At 41.8% G+C, this 16,690-nt stretch overlaps 1 protein-coding gene across 3 annotated transcripts in view; it reads left to right on the forward strand.

The window, feature by feature from the left end:
* The first annotated feature begins 1,168 nt into the window (after nt 1–1,168).
* The window catches only part of AASS (aminoadipate-semialdehyde synthase), a 37,568-nt gene continuing 22,046 nt past the window's right edge, over nt 1,169–16,690 (forward strand). The window contains exons 1-14 of one of the 3 annotated variants that reach the window (XM_062583265.1): nt 1,169–1,232; nt 2,575–2,684; nt 3,615–3,835; nt 5,076–5,252; nt 5,964–6,048; nt 6,761–6,828; nt 6,947–7,093; nt 8,066–8,144; nt 8,250–8,377; nt 8,529–8,677; nt 11,770–11,892; nt 12,045–12,156; nt 12,693–12,752; nt 12,836–12,903. In XM_062583265.1, coding sequence (XP_062439249.1) covers nt 3,623–3,835; nt 5,076–5,252; nt 5,964–6,048; nt 6,761–6,828; nt 6,947–7,093; nt 8,066–8,144; nt 8,250–8,377; nt 8,529–8,677; nt 11,770–11,892; nt 12,045–12,156; nt 12,693–12,752; nt 12,836–12,903 — 1,409 coding nt within the window. In that variant the 5' untranslated portion in view covers nt 1,169–1,232; nt 2,575–2,684; nt 3,615–3,622. The remainder of the gene's footprint in view (nt 1,233–2,574; nt 2,685–3,614; nt 3,836–5,075; nt 5,253–5,963; nt 6,049–6,760; nt 6,829–6,946; nt 7,094–8,065; nt 8,145–8,249; nt 8,378–8,528; nt 8,678–11,769; nt 11,893–12,044; nt 12,157–12,692; nt 12,753–12,835; nt 12,904–16,690) is intronic. The other 2 variants (XM_062583275.1, XM_062583284.1) reach the window with 2 other exon arrangements.

Genomic DNA, 16,690 nt, shown 5'->3' on the forward strand with positions numbered 1-16,690 from the left:
AAATTAAATCTGTCTTAAGAAGAGATCAAATGGTGAGTCATCATCGACTGTGCTGCAGGCTCAAACTTCTCCCTAATTTTAGTGAGGTCTTGCTGTTGCAAAGTGCAATGTGAACAAAGTCTACCTCAGATTCTTCAGTCCTAATTACTTTTGCTAATTGCAGAGATTATATTTCAAATTCTTATCATTTGTGGTAATGTCTCTAAATTCGCTAATGGAGACAGAACAGCAACTGCATTTGCCTGTAGAATCCCACCAAGGCATAGTTTTTACAGCACACGGCCTTCCTTTTTCCAGCAGAAAAGGCTTTCTTCACCAATAAATCAAGTAGATAACTCTAGTTTTGTTTCGGTTTCTTGCACTTCATAATTGTCAAGATTTATAACCACAACATCTAGTTTTTAATTACCTTAAGTCGTCTTTAGCACTTGGAAGTTGGTCATAAAGATCAGGTTCAAGGCTTAATCTTCAGCAGAAAATTAGCAATAAAATACATTAAAAATCATGTATCATTTCTGGTTTTTTTTTAAGGAATAATATATATTTAATGTACCGTGCTAAAGATAGTTTTATAGAAAAATGTTTTTAAGGAGCAGTGTGATTGAATGCACATAAATAAGTTGAGCCAGTGCATAGGAGGAAAACCTTTTGAACGGGAGTTCCTTGGAGAGACATACGGTGGTGCCGTGGACACCTCGCACAGTTAATCTGCTGCGCGCCCTGCCCTGTAATTAGAAACCGGGACTATTCGTATTTCTTGCGCTGGGTTCGCAGCACTCCCTCGTATCACGGTGCGACACCCGTGTGGGGGGCTTGTAGGGGACCCTGGGCTGGCATAGGCAGTTTCTGTGAGATGCTATTCCCCCACCGAGAGTCTGCGGGGGACTTTTCGGGGGTGTTGTGCCGGAGCGGGGAGCCCGCCAGGCCTCGCGGGGTCTCTGTGCGGTTCCTCGCGGCGCAGGGGGCCGCGCAGGCCGCGAGGCGGCCGCTCCCCGCTGCCGGCTGCCGCCGGCGGGCCGCGGCGGCGCCTCACCGGCACCGGGGCGGGGCGGGGGCGTGCGCGGCGCCCGCCGTGACGCCGCGGCAGGGCCCGTCCCCATTGGCGGGCGGCGAGGGGTGTAGCCCGAGGGCGGCCGGCGGTTGGCTGCCGCCTGCGGCGCCGGCCGTGCGCTGGACGTGGGCCGGAGGAGGCGGCCGGGCGCACGGCGGGGGCTCCCGCGCAGCCGGCCGAGGTAGGTGCGGCGCCGCCCGCCGGCCGCGGCGCCCAGGCCGCGCCGCGCCGCGCCGCGCCGGCCGCCCCACCCCAGCGGCGCTGCCCCCGGGGAGCCGGCGCGGCCCAGTGCCACCCCCCGGGCCCGCCTGCCCCGCTCGGCCGGGCCCCGCGCCTGGCCCCGCCGCCTGCCTCCTTGTCCCGCTGTCGCTTTCGACGGGTTTCGATTCCTCTCCGCCTCGGCCTTGCCCAGGGCAGGCTGGAAGCGGCCCTGTAGTACAAACTGCAGGAGGCCGGGGAGACGACAGCGCACTTGCTGTGCCCGACAGTTTATTTTAGATAAGTGTTAAGAAGTCACTGCTTTTCTTGCTTTTCTTCCTTGCTTTTCCTGCTTTTCTTCTTCTTCTTGATTTTCTTCCTTGTCGGTGCACTAGTAAAATTGCCCAAATTTCTCCCCTCTGGAAGCAGGATCATACTAAAATCGCATGCTGTACTCAAATACATTGCTGTTATTATGTATGCCCTGGTATGTTGCTCAATGGTGTTTTATTGTGATAAAACTCAAAATCATATAATTTGCGGTACTCAGTAGCCACAGGGCAGATGATGGACGGTCTCTGGCATTCAGCTCCCTGGCCGGGCGTGCGTGATGGTCTGACTGGGCTTGGGCTTTGCGGGTGCTTGCTTAGCATACCGGGTTGCACAGAAAGGGGGGTCAGGTTCACTGTTGGTGAAAATGTGATTTCAATCATTAGATTTCAATCTAATTTAACTATTTTTTCTTCTTTTGTAATTTAACTATATTTTTGTAATGGACTAAGTGTCAAGTTTAGAGCCCTGTTCCAAAAGTTGGCAGTGGTTTGGGAGGTGGGGAGAGGAAGAGTAATGTATTGCATAACCTTGTAAAAGTGGGCCTGCAGCAAGCAGCCATGAATTGCTGGCTTTGGCCAAGAGCACGCTGAGGAGTGCCAGATAGATTTATATCTGTGGGCTTTGAATTCTGAAGTTACTTTCACCTTTACCATGGGATATCAGTATCTCGTTGGCTAAGTCTCAGCATACAGAGAAAGGCAAGCGTATTAACTTTTGGCCTGTCCGAGGTCACACAAGTGTTTGCTTAAGGCAGTGATTTCCCCTGTAGGCTGTGGAGTGCCTGTCATGCACTAGCTGCAAGGCAGCTTGCTCCCCTTTGAAAGCAGCATTTTTCTTATTAGAAGTCTTGTCTGTATGAGAGAATTTAGTTCACAATGGGCTCGGGTATGAGATGTACAGTATACTGGCTTCTCAATACAACCTACTGCCATGGTCATACTTTAATGTACAGAAAAAGTGACATTGCATAACATGACTTTCTTTACTTTCAGAAGCAGTGGATGTGCTCTCTGTGGGTCCGTTTAACATGCTATAGAGCAACATCATAACATAACTCCAACTTCTGTACAGTAACTTCTGCTGGTGGACTAGTTTAGAGAAGGTAGGAATGCTCACACTGAGAGCTACTGTAGAGAACTGTGTGATTCTGTTCATGCCTTCCTTAGCATAATAGTTTTTCTTTTTAAGCAAGGCTAGAGTTAAATAGGACCTCTTAAAGCTTAGCTGTGTAGATATTTTACAAGACTGAGGCATGAGGACAAACAAGATTTGCCAAATGATTGAGATATCAAATATTCAAATAAGTTTTTCTAACAGTTATAACTGCTTTGGAACAAAATTCACATCTTTAAAGCCTCTATGTTTCGCACTTTGCATAAATTTTATCAGGAAGGAAACCTTTCATTTTTGGCCACATGTACCCTGACTACTAAGCAACAGAGTTACAGTCCTTTCATGTCCATAGTTTGTGTATGAATTAGTTATGTAAACATTCTTAGTATCAGTTTTACATGCTGGGATTTCTCTTTTAATCAACTGCACAGTTTAATCAACTGTGTTCTACTTTCCTTCTTTCTGTGCATTTACCACTGCCTTCTTGCTGTTCTTAGTGTAAGCTTTGATGAATTCTTGGTCTTTGCATGTTTATACTGTCAGATCAATTCAATTGGTATCTTCACATTTCCAGCATTCATTGTAAGCTGTGTAATTAAAAACTTGGTACTGTGAACACATTAAAAGCCTTCCTTTACAGCAGTATAAGCAACTTATTTCTGTAAGGTCACTCCACCAAAGTGAGATGCAACAAAGTACAGGTCAGCCTAATCTCAGTTAAAATATTCTATTGAAACATTTTATGTTTAGGAATGAAAGGAAACTCATGTCTCACAAAAGTAGGCTATAATTAGAGTATTTAGTAGCTGATCTATGTTTTACAGCAGATATTAAAGGAGACCAGAAATTTTGCACAAAGAAAAATTTGAAGCATATATATAGATATATTGTTTTACTATTTTATCTTTGCTGCCATCAGACTTTACCATGCTCCGAGCCTTTAATCACACAAATGGTAGGTATGTGGTCCATCATTGTAAGTGTCGGCATCATCATAAGTCTGTGCTGGCAATCAGGAGAGAAGATGTTAATGTGTGGGAGAGAAGAGCACCTCTAGCACCAAAGCATGTTAAAGAATTGACACAAATGGGATACAAAGTTTTGGTGCAACCATCAAACCGGAGAGCCATCCATGAAAAGGTAAGGTCTCATTTTCAGTTAGAAAAGCGAAACCATAGGTTAATTATTAACTATAACACAGGAAAAATAATATTCTACTGGGTATAAATAATAGAGAAAATACTGTCTCTGTTAAATGAGGAATCGTTGGGTTTTAATGGAGGGAAAAGGGAGTAGCTGCTTAGCTCTTTAGTGTAATGTTGGCATATTGAAGAATTTTTGGAAGTTTTTTTGTTGATTTGTCTTCGTTTTGTCTGTTGATGAAGAAGTTCTAGGTGTTCTTGGAGTAGAGTCTTGAGAATTTCTCATTTAACATGGGTATTTTTTGTCTTTCATTTGTATGACTGAAAAAACATAAAAAAGAGAAAGAGATTAAGAGAAAGGGTGAACCTTCCATTTATGAATCCCATCCCTGTTTGAACAGTGATTTCTAAAGACTTTTGCAGACTAAATGAAAATGCAGTGAGGTGTGACTGGTTGCTTAGCTTTAATATCTTAATGTCATTCTGTGTAGAATGAGGAGAGGGATTTTTTTTTCTTTGATGCTTTGAGCTCTAGAACTGAAAGCTCATACAGTTTTAGTAATACTCCGCTGTAAGTTGTCCAAGCCAACAGATAAAATTTCAAACATAAGTGGGGAATTATTAGTGATCAGTTGCACATATCGTCCTTTAATTAAGGTGCAATACTGGTTTTCAACAAAGCACAGACCACATTAGATATGCAACTGCCCTATTGAAAGCTGGAATTTGAATATATTTCTGAGTTAAAGGAGAGCAAAAATAAACATTGAAAAACATTATTATGAAAAATAATTGAAAAACATTTTTAGGAGGTTGGTCTTCAACTTGGACTTAGTCTTATATAGTTTTATAAAAGCATACCTCATCAGGCTTCAATTTAGTATGTCAGATTTCTATAAACTTATTCACAAGTATTTCAACATTTTACAAAGAAATGTTCATTTTGCAATCCTGTAAGATACTTTAAATGCAGCAAAATATTCTTTTTGTAGTCTGTGACTTGATGAATGATTTCACTAATATGCAGCTGTGCTTTGGCCTCATGTAATAGAACATTAGCATGGAAATTCAGTTTGAGATTTGATACCCCTTTTGATAAAGACCTTTATGAACGCATCACATGTAGGAACTTGTTTCTGCTTTATAGAATTATTTGTGTGCTGTTTTAATTACTTTTGTGCTGAGATCTGAACATAAAAAGAAACAGAAAAAATTACCTTGATTTTTCTCTTTTATAGGATTATGTCAAAGCAGGTGGCATTATTCAGGAAGATATTTCTGAGGCTTCTCTGATTGTGGGCGTGAAGAGACCTCCAGAGGATAAATTAATCCCTAAAAAGAACTATGCCTTCTTTTCTCACACTATTAAAGCCCAAGAGGCAAACATGCCCTTGTTGGATGAGATTCTACGACAGGTGAATACTGTTGTAATGAAGACCAGTTGCTGTTAGCATGGTCTAACAGCGTGTTTCAAGTGGAAACTGAAATTAATACTGAAATGTAGTGGAAAGCCTGCTATCTAGTGTGTTTGCTTTCAACATGTATATTTGTAGATAGCTAATGAGACCTGTTTTCAGTATTCTTTCCTAGAGCTGTGTATGTCTTGCTCACAAGCGGATCTTGTGCTTACAGTGCTGATCACATATGAATACATAATATATTTATATGCATAAGATAAGTTGCAAGCAAGCATTGGTATGCTCAAGAGAGGCTCATGCTGTGTGAGCACACAGGCTTATGGGATAGTGTTCAAGCCAGAATGAGTCAGTTGTCAATAGGTTGAATTGATAATTATGTAAGGTGGAGGCAGCCAATTCACTCAGAAGCAAGGGACCTGTGCCAAGATGTGAATGGATCTGTGACAACTAGAGTCAACAGCTGGGGCACTTCACACCAAGAATAGACATGCAGTGTGGAGACTGTTTAAAATACAAATTCAGTGCAAGCTGTACATTTTTTTTTAAATGTTGTTACGAATTATTTGCCCTTGTCATGTAAGTCCGTGGACCCCTGTCACAAAGGGTGCTGGAGGTATATGATGGCGGTATAGTCTGTGGAAAAGCAACCTGCCACTGACTGTGCATTCACTTAAAGATTTTAATACTCAGTTTACTGTGTATTTTCAGGAAATTCGACTGATTGACTATGAAAAAATGGTTGATCATAAAGGAATGCGAGTTGTGGCCTTTGGAAAGTGGGCTGGTGTAGCAGGTATAGTGCATAAAGGAAGGCAGGCTTGTAACTTCCTGTAATACTTCTGCTTATGAATATTTCCTGAAAGCTGAGGCTTGCAATGCATTTTTATCTACTGTGTTGCTTTTAAAGACTTATATTCTGTGCTGCCTACGTTTTGATGACAGTGTACATCAAATAGTTCTATGGATTCTTACAAATCCACTTTTTAATGTTGTTTTGAGTCCTTTCTGTTTGCACAACCTAATCTGAGACAGACAAAATGCCAAGAAGCTGACTGAATAGGCTTTTGAAACAAATTGCTACTGCCAGTCCTGCAGATCGGAACAACATCTGTTTGTCACTCTGTTACCCATTTACACTGATTTTGTGAAGCGTGGTTCTCATTCCTTTCTGATGAACTTCAAATCTGTTTCCTCAGAAATATCTTTTCATCAGGTGGTTTCACTTTGGAAACTAGTGATGTTAAAGCACCTGACAAAATGATATTTGAACACTAAACAGTGTTGAAATGCATAATGTAGGCCAGAATAGGCTTATGGTCCTGGCCTGTAGATTATGTAGGTTTCTTTTTCTCTGGGTTTGTGTTAATTTTCTTTACAAGTAAAATGTTAATATTAGAACACAGGCAAAAATATCAAGGTTGGTTTTATACATGTCAGTTTCTGCAGTTTCCAACTGTACATGTTCATAATTAATGCTGACAGTGTGAGTTCCTTTTTAATAATAGGAATGATCAACATCCTACATGGATTGGGATTACGATTTCTAGCCTTGGGACATCACACTCCCCTCATGGTGAGAGCATATGCATATATATTTTTCTATAACCAAATGATGTTTGGACATTTGGTAATTATCACTGGTTTGTATATAGAAAATATACTACATAACGTTTGTGTGTCTTTGATTGCAGCACATTGGGATGGCACATAACTACAGGAACAGCAGTCAGGCTGTGCAGGCTGTGCGGGATGCTGGGTATGAAATTTCACTGGGATTGATGCCAAAGTCTGTTGGGCCCTTAACATTTGTGTTTACAGGCACTGGTAATGTTTCCAAGGTAAGAATTCTGTCTTCAAACTGAAATGTTTTTTTATTTTTTAATGAAACTTATTTTTACCAGTAGCTTGACACTTCATGCACATCAGATTAAATGGGCTAAGATAAGTTAATTTTGTTTGCTTGGACTTCAATTTTTTCTTTACCAGTACCCTAAACTAATGCCTTTAACACTAGCTTCTTATCATAAAAATGGGTTAAGTCTTATTCCTCCTCTTTCCTTTTTCACCTGCATGATTTTCATCCCCCTTTCTCCTTTGTGTTGACTTGTTGACTTTGGTCTCACTAGGTAAGTTGAATCAGTTCTTTGACATGTTAAAAAAAGAATTACCTTTTCTAATACCTGTTGAGTCTGTTTTCAGCTGTTTTATAGCATTAGCTTGGCTTACAAATGACAGATTTTAGAGCCATTGTATAGGATCCAGGGAAAAGAGTCCACCTCTAGTTTTGGCAGCAAAGCTCTGTTAGGTGGGCTCCAACTACAGAGTGAAATCATTCCCTATGTAAATAAGAGTGCATGTTGAACAAAAGAGTGGCTGAAGAGTCTGAAAAACTCGCCCTTCATTGTCTGTGAACATATCTCTTTGGGAAACTTCATCTTGAAGTTCTTTGCTTTTAGAGCAGCTGGGTTGGTGTGTTCTCTAAAGAGAAACTGCTTCTCAGAATGGCAACAAAACCGTCTGTTGTGGTTGAGTTGCCTCCCAGCTCTGCCATTAGAAATACAAAGTAGACTTTGGATTGTGGGTTAGGCATACTGCAGTAGGGGGGAATGGTATGGATTCCTTGATACTTCAGTAGAGAACCCTGACAGCTTTGTTTGGTTGAGTGGAAAAGTATGAATGATTATATATGTCTCTGAAGACATTCTCTGGAAGGACTCTCAAGTTGTACTTGGCATTTTCATATCAGTTTTCACACATCAGATGAACAGTATTACACTGCTATTACATTTTCTACTCATTCTGGTCTACAGGGTGCCCAGGAAATGTTTAATGCCCTCCCATGTGAGTTTGTGGAACCACATGAGTTAAAGGAAGTTTCCAAATCTGGAGGTAATACTGTGGCAATAAATGTGATAAAAACATTGGAGCTCTTTTTATCCAAGTACTGTTCTATAACAGCTAATTATTATTATTATTATTATTTTTTAACCTCAGACCTCAGAAAAGTCTATGGGACAGTGTTAAGTCGTCACCATCATCTTGTAAGGAAGCGTGATGGATTGTATGATCCTGTAGACTATGATAAACATCCAGAACTTTACACTTCCCGTTTTAACACTGATGTGAGCATCCCTTCTGTTCTTTTATGAAAGATTTTCCATAGACTTTGCATACCATTTGATTGAGAGGGCATTTATTTAAAACACTAGATCATACTTTTGACTTCTCGAAGTACTAGATGAGGACATCAGGCGTCTGTAACTTTCTTTGCAGATTGCACCCTACACAACTTGTTTAATTAATGGCATATACTGGGAACAACATACTCCTCGCTTGTTAAGTCGACAGGATGCTCAGAAGCTGCTGGTGCCCGTTAAATCTACTGCTGCTGCAAGGGAGGGCTGTCCTGAGTTACCACACAAGTAAGGCAACTCAATTAATTAGTAACAATTCTGCAACATCATGATTAAGCTGTAATGCTGTGCACTTTTATCACAGTATCTAGCAAATTACTGTTTTTACAATGTTCTTATTACATGTTTTAAAATGCCTCATTGATTCTGCTTTTCTTCTTGTGTGCTTTGCTGTCTTGTTTTCATGGTCTAGAGTTTCCACATCACATTTGCAAGCATCACCACACCACCTGACTGATAGGTATTGGCTGTTTTCTGCAGGAGTAGTTCTCCCATTGATTGTTATGCAGAATGCAGTAGTAAAACTTTTTATTGTTCTGAGGATGTGTACCTACTACTCCGTTCTTGCTAGAAATGTCTGTGCATCAGTAGTTTGTTAGATAAACTTTGTTAGATAAATACCATGTCATTTGGTTTGCACAAGTTCTGTAACTGTTCCCTACCACTTCAGATTTCTGCAGCAGGTTTAGCTGGAATGCTTCCCAGGCCAAAATAGCTTTAAATACAGAATGTGTGATGCAAATCTAGGGTTAGATTCATTTTGGAGTGGGTAGGGGTACATGCTTTTTCTAACAGCCTATTGTAATAATTCTCCGGGAGGCTGGCCTAAGAATGGGTTTCCGGAGAAAATGGCAGGGTATCCTGGTGAGGAAGCAGGCCTTTATCTGTCCTCTGCCCACTCCTGACACCTTTCTTTCTTTTACCTCTCCCACAGTTATTTGCCTAACAAATAGAGTTTAAGTGTTAACACTGAGTGGGGCCAGAGATTGTGAGTTAGGCTAGGGAATGCTCCACTTGGGCCAGCAGTCAGTGAGCTCCAAGGAGGCAGCTACGTCTTTCTGTTTTCATTTATGATGATGAAGTTATCCTAGCAGGGTATTGCAGTGACAGCTCAGGAGAATAGGTAGGTGAGCAATGAATGGGAAGTCTTGGTAGTACGTGCTGTACAGAGTTTGGAAGAAGGTTTCTGACTAGCCAGCCCCACAAATTCTTAGGCAGAGAAGAATGTCAGGATTTTCAGGAAAACTAGTATGGAAAGAGATGAGCTACTTGCATAATCTGGAGGTAATAGTGGTAATAATATGTGATTAGAGACAGTTTGAAAGGTTTGGGATAGGCTGCGGAGTTGGGGATGCATGTATGATGTGTTTGTGTGAGAGAGCTGGTAGCAGTTGCTATAAAAAAGGAAAAGGGGACCCAACTGAAAAGATTGGAGAGCTGGCTAGGGAGTTAAGAGTGATTTGTGTTACACAAGGCTCTACTCCTGTGTCCACTTCTCCCAGACACCATTTCAATTGATCTGGATGGATGTGCACTTTACTATCTAATTTCAGTGAAGTCAGTCAGCACAGTGCAAGAGAGATCACAAAACAGGCAGTTTGACTTCTTAGTGTATGGGATGAGAGGATCCTGGCTAATGCTCAGTGGTAGATGAAGTGAATAAATTAATCTGGTTAGTGGTCCGGACTGGGTGGGGAGAAGTATAAAATGTATGCCTGCATTAGAAGCACATTTCTGTGTTTGCCCTTAGCTACAATGCTGGTTATGACTCTTTCCTTCAAGAACTATTTCTGTTTTACATTAGTCATTAATGAAGGGAGGCAATCCTCCATCATTTTCTACAAAAGTCCCAATTCACAGAGTATTAAATCAGATTCCTGTTGCTTTTCTCCTTTTAGTCTCATCAGTCTTGCTTTCTTGACCACGGGGAGGCATAATTTCACTGAAAGGGGAGCAGGTCCATTACCGAGAATATCTTGAAGTCTATTTCAGGAATTCTCTTGAGGAGACCTAAAAATATAGGTTTGACTCTACCTAGGCAAGTAACTCAAAGTTTACTATGTGAAAGGATTGTTAAAAGAAAAAGAAAAAAAAATGCTAAAAAAAAAGGGTGGCCATGTTAGAATAGGCATGTTCTGAGGCAGGCTGAGGGTATCCTAAAGGATTTAGAGTAACGCCAATGGATCATTATTGTGCAAAGACTATCAGTATTTGCAAAGATATAGTATGGAATGGGGGGGTGAATAAGATGCTGCTAATGAATAGCAGTTACTGAACATAGTTTGGGGTTTTTGTGTGCGTGTTTCATATTCTTGCATTTGAGGACTTCAGCTCCAACTAACTTTTCTCTTGTAAACCCAGTGAGCATGCATCATAGCTCCCAATATTTTATAACTAGGTGATTTCTGTAGATCTACTTTTTCTAATACTGTACTCAATTTCTATGTGTAAAATGTTAAAATAAGAGAGCCGGGTGGTGATTCTGGCTGATATCTGCATTACGTAGGGCCAACTCTTTATAAGGCAGAGCAACCATGTTCTTTCTACATGTTTTAGACTTGCTTCATTTCTGAATCTCACTGGTGATCCTAAGTCCAAAGATATTACTGTGTTTCTTTCCGTTTTAAACGTTTGAAAGTACAAGGATCATGCTGTAGCCCTGAAGAAAGGTATGATTTTTAGCATGAAACTGAGGGTATGTGTGTATCATGATGAAAGTTGTGACGTGAGGGTGTGTTGCAGAGAGGTAAGAGTACAGAGCCTTGGTCTGTGGAGGCAGCTAAGCCTATTGTAGTCTCATCCATGCTCCCTTTTGGGAGTGTTTATTGAAATAAGCTGTGCCCATGCTCTGTTTTAGAGAGAGCTGTTGGTGTGGTCAAAGACAAAGCTAGGTCAGGTGCTAATGGTGAGTTGGTGTAGATCAGGTAGCCAGTGCTTGTTCTCTGCTCTTCTTTTATCCAACCATTTAAGCATTAGCAAGTGAGATCATTTGCAGGAGTTATGGGTTGTAACTTTTGTTACCATGATAAACCTTGCTTTCACTGGCTTTGAGATTTAGGAAAAAAAGATGTATAAGTGAATGGTGTGTGGTCTTTGAGAAGTTGTGGATGATATTTGGGTCTTGTTGGTGTGAATGACTGGCTGACTACAATAGGGCCAGATTTCCATTACATTTCTGGAGATTATTGTGTTACACTGACTCTTAAATTAAGTTGAATGAAACTACAGTTCTGATGGGTCTTCACATGTTAACTCATGATCTCTTACACCTATATTTGTAGTTTGGATAATACTCTATTCCCTTTTTTAAATTGCTTTAGACTTTTGGCAATATGCGACATTTCAGCAGACACTGGAGGATCTATAGAATTTATGACGGAGTGTACAACAATTGACAGTCCATTTTGTATGTATGATGCTGATCAGCACATTATTCATGACAGGTGGGAGAGCCTTTAATTTGTACTGCTTTTGTCTGTAATTTATACACTGAAGCTTTATATTGAAAATCGTGCATATAAAATGCTCAGTGAAGGTGATTACCTTTCAAGTACCAAGCAGAAGTGGTTTAGAAGAGCCCTGTTCTTTCCTTCAGTGTTGAAGGCTCTGGGATTCTAATGTGTTCCATCGACAACCTGCCAGCGCAGCTTCCGATAGAAGCAACAGAATACTTTGGCGATATGCTTTTCCCATATATTGAAGAGATGGTAAGGTCATATATATCCAACAAGAAGATAAAAGACTTGGACTTTGGTTTGGTTGGTTGTTGCTTTTCTGGTCTCCCGTGCATATTTAAAAGGAATCTGCTGTAGAACATAATGGACTCTGTATTAAAACAACAACAACAAAAGCTTTCTAAGTATTGAGGCAATACTTTGAAAAAGCAACATGTGAAAGTGAGACATAAGGAACTTGGATGTTTGAGGACTATATCAAGAACAATTTCTGTAGGCTTCTCTGTGGACAAGGAACTATCAAGATAGTTCATTGTTCCTGGACCATGCAGTAGGTGTCTAAATCTAAGGGCTTTGGGGGCACTCAGCAGCCACAGTTAGACTGCTGTCTGAGTTCCTGTATGTTCATAAAACTCAAATAATACTGATTAGGGCCAGTAGAATTTCAGATCTACAAGATACTGACCTTGTTGCATGCATTTAAATGTTGCTTAAAATCTTGATATTTTACTTGCTATGAAAAAAGTATGGGGAATAAAGACCTGATCTGAAATAATTTATTTCTATAGCTTTTATCAGAAGGCTCAGAACCTCTTGAAAACCAGAATTACTCATCTGTTGTTAGAGATGTAAGTTCTACAATTTGACTGTCTATTTGTCTTCCTCTGCTTTAAAAAATACAGGTTCAAAAAATTATATCATGTATTTCTAGGCAGTGATTGCATCCAATGGCTCACTGACAGCTAAATATGAATATATCCAGAAATTGAGGGAGAGAAGGTAATGTGTATCTTCTTAAATTTTGTCTGGTTTGGGGTTTTGAATAAGCATGTCAACATTCTGTCTTCCCTTTTGCATTTATTTACGCTTGTGCTTTGGTGGAATGTTGCTGTATTGTACTGTGTCTCAGTGTCTCCTAGCTTGATGACTTTCTTCTTTCTCCATACAGTCTAACTCATGTAGCATGTGTTGTTAGTAAGTAATACTGAAGTTGAGCAAGTGTTATGTTAACACTTACCTTATTAACATAAGACTCTTTTAGCAAAGGCAAAGAATAGCCACGTGCCAGTACTGTTCTACTCTTTCTTGCTCCTGCTAAATGCATATAGCATACAATCCTTTGTAAGGCATGGCTGAAAGCAGAAGGCTCTTTAATAAATCTTGAATCCAGTTTCTTCTAGTATGGCTCAAGTACAGGGAAGGTTTTACTGTACTGATGTGTTTCATTATTCTGTGACTGGATGTATTCAGGAGCCTCTGTGGGAGCCTCTGACTTTTCATTATACTTCTGCTGTAGCTACAGCTTTACCTACTGCTTCATCCTTGTCTTGTCTCAGTATTTGTCTCCCAGTAGTAATGTGAAAGAGTAATATTGAGTTAAGCTAACAAAAATATAAATAGCCTGGATATACCTTCCCTTTCCCCTCTCTCCCTGTTATTAACAAATGCCTATAGTTTACCTATGATTATTGTAGAAAAATGTTAATTTTGAAATGGATGACTACCTGTGGTTTCATGTTCTTGGTTAGTGCCAGATACTATACATCATGTTAAAGTTGAAATTAGTGTGACCACAAACACTATGTGCACTAGTGGATACTAAAAGCATAGTGTGTTGACTCTTGCATGCTAGATTTCTTAAATTTGCTTAGGGATCCATGGCAAGTCTCTGGTTATGAACTTCAGCATGACGAATTATAGGTGCTTTTTCCATAGAAAGAAATGTGCTGTTTGGCTATAGTTCAAAGGCTAAAGTTCAGGGTTATTTTTGCCTTGTGCTCTGTGGTAAACCACCTCAAGAGGCTGTCTCAGTAACAAATTTTCTTACTCTCTGCACAACATTGTGGTCTCTTTTATTGTCTCGCCTCTTGACTGCTTGCATGATCATGTGTGAACTGTCCTGAGAATCTGGAGACTTCCTTTCCTAAGGGAGTTTCTCTGGGTAGATTTTTGATATTTCTGCAAACCTGAGCGTTGCGTGTGATGTTTAGTTGTTTGTTGGTGTTGCTCACTTAGCTGTAGATAAAGCAAGACCTACTAACACTACCTCCCTTTTACATATCAAAGTTTAGAAATAATGTAGGTAAAAGCAGGGGGCTTACTGCTTATAGGTGTGATGGTTTAGCTAGAGGTGAGCTCTATTTAGAACCTGTATGAATGATGTGGCTTGTGTTACTACTCTAACAAAATATTACGCTATATCCAGTTTAGTAGCTGAAGGCTCTATTTAGACTAAATACTTATACTCTTTGAATATTCATGAAATTTCAGACACAGCATAGCCAGGTTATATGAGTTGGTCTGTCTGAGCGCCATCAGAAATCAGGAGTGGTTTGATTTACTGAACTTCTTTCCATCTTTTCACTGGTTACCTGTTCCTCTTCCACAGCTGGAATGACATACACCATTAACAGCGTTGTTGTTCCAAGACTGACATAAATGAATTATTTGAACTTTAATATAGAAAGAATGGGTAACGGTCTGAAATGTTCCTGTCCGAGACTATGTATATTCTTTTCCCACTCTTGATGGGTCATTTGGCTTCTCATGTTTGTGCCTGTCTTGGAACAGATGTGCTATCATAGAATCGTAGAATTAGTAACGTTGGAAGGGACCTCTGGAGATCACCTAGTCCAACCTCCCTGCTCAGCAGGGTCACCTAGAGCATGTCAGACAGGGTTGCATCCAGGCGGGCCTTGAAGATCTCCAGAGAAGGAGACTCCACAACCTCTCTGGGCAACCTGTGCCAGTTTTCTGTCACTCTCACAGTGAAGAAATTCCCCCTCACGGTCAGGTGGAACTTCCTGTGCTTCAGTTTCTGCCCATTGCCTCTTGTCCTGTCACACGGGACAACTGAAAAGAGTTTGTCCCCGTCCCCTTGACACCTCCCTTCAGGTACTTATACACATTGATAAGATCCCCCCTCAGTCTTCTCTTCTCCAGGCTAAAGAGGCCTAGCTCTCCCAGCCATTCCTCATAGGGCAGATGCTTCAGCCCTCTGACCATCTTTGTAGCCCTACACTGGACTCTCTCCAGTAGCTCCATGTCTCTCTTGTCCTGGGGAGCCCAGAACTGGACACAATACTCGAGAGGAGGCCTCCCCAGGGCTGAGTAGAGGGGCAGGATCACCTCCCTTGACCTGCTGGCAACACTCTTCCTAATGCTCCCCAGGAGACCATTGACCTTCTTGGCCACAAGGGCACATTGCTGGCTCATGGTTAATTTGTCATCCACCAGCACTCCCAGGTCCTTCTCTGCAGAGGTGCTCTCCAGCAGGACAGCCCCAAGCTTGTACTGGTGCCTAGAGTTATTTTTCCCTAGCACTTGCCGTTGTTGAACCTCATGAAGCTCCTCTCCACTCAACTCTCCAGCCTACCCAAGTCTCTCTGAATGGCAGCACAGCCCTCAGGTGTGTCTGCCACTGCTCCCAGCTTGGTACCATCAGCAAACTTGCTGAGGAGGCACTCTGTCCCCTCATCCAGGTCATTAATGAAGAAGTTGAACAGGATGGGACCCAGTACTGAGCCCTGGGGGACACCACTAGCTACAGGCCTCCAACTAGATTCCACGCCACTGATGATGACCCTCTGAGCTCTGCCTTTCAGCCAGTTCTCAATCCACCTCACTGTCCACTCGTCTAACCCACACTTCCTGAGCTTCTCTAGGAGGATATTATGGGGGACAGCATCAAAAGCCTTGCTGAAGTCAAGGTACACAATGTGCACTGCTCTGCCCTCATCTACCCAGCCAGTCATTCCATCAGATAAGGCTATCAGATTGGTTAAGCAGGATTTCCCCTTGGTGAATCCATGCTGGCTACTCCTGATCACCTTCTTTTCCTCCATATGTCTGGAGATGACATCCAGAATGAGCTGTTCCATCGCCTTTCCAGGGACGGAGGTGAGGCTGACCAGCCTAGAGTTGCCTGGATCCTCCTTCTTGCCCTTCTTGAAGACTGGAGTGACACTGGCTTTCTTCCAGTCCTCAGGCACCTCTCCTGTTCTCCAGGGCCTTTCAAAGATGATGGAGAGCGGCCTGGCAACAACATCCGCCAGCTCCCTCAGGACCCGTGGGTGCATCCCATCCAGGCCCATGGATTTGTGGATGTCTAACCTGCCCAGAAGGTCTCTAATCCTATCCTCCTCAACCAAAGGAAAGTCTTGCTTTCTCCGGACTTTCTCCTTTACATCCAGGCTTCGGGATTCTTGAGAGCTGCTCTCAGCAGTGAAGACTGAAGCAAAGAAGGCATTTAGTAATTCTGCCTTCTCTGTATCCCTTGTCACCAGGGCCCCCACCCCATTCAGTAGCAGGCCCACATTATCCCTAGTCCTCCTCATGCTGCTGATGTATTTGAAGAAGCCCTTCCTGTTGTCCTTGACATCCCTTGCAAGACTCAATTCCAACTGGACCTTAGCCTTCCTTGCCACATCTCTACATACTCTGACTGCATTCCTGTAATTCTCCCAAGTAGCCTGTCCCTTCTTCCACATTCTGTGTATTTTCTTCTTCTGTCTGAATTTGGCCAAGAGCTCCTTGCTCACCCATGCAGGTCTCCTGCCCCTCTTGC

This window comes from Rhea pennata, chromosome 1 (assembly GCF_028389875.1).
Source record: "Rhea pennata isolate bPtePen1 chromosome 1, bPtePen1.pri, whole genome shotgun sequence".
Lineage (NCBI taxonomy): Eukaryota > Metazoa > Chordata > Aves > Rheiformes > Rheidae > Rhea > Rhea pennata.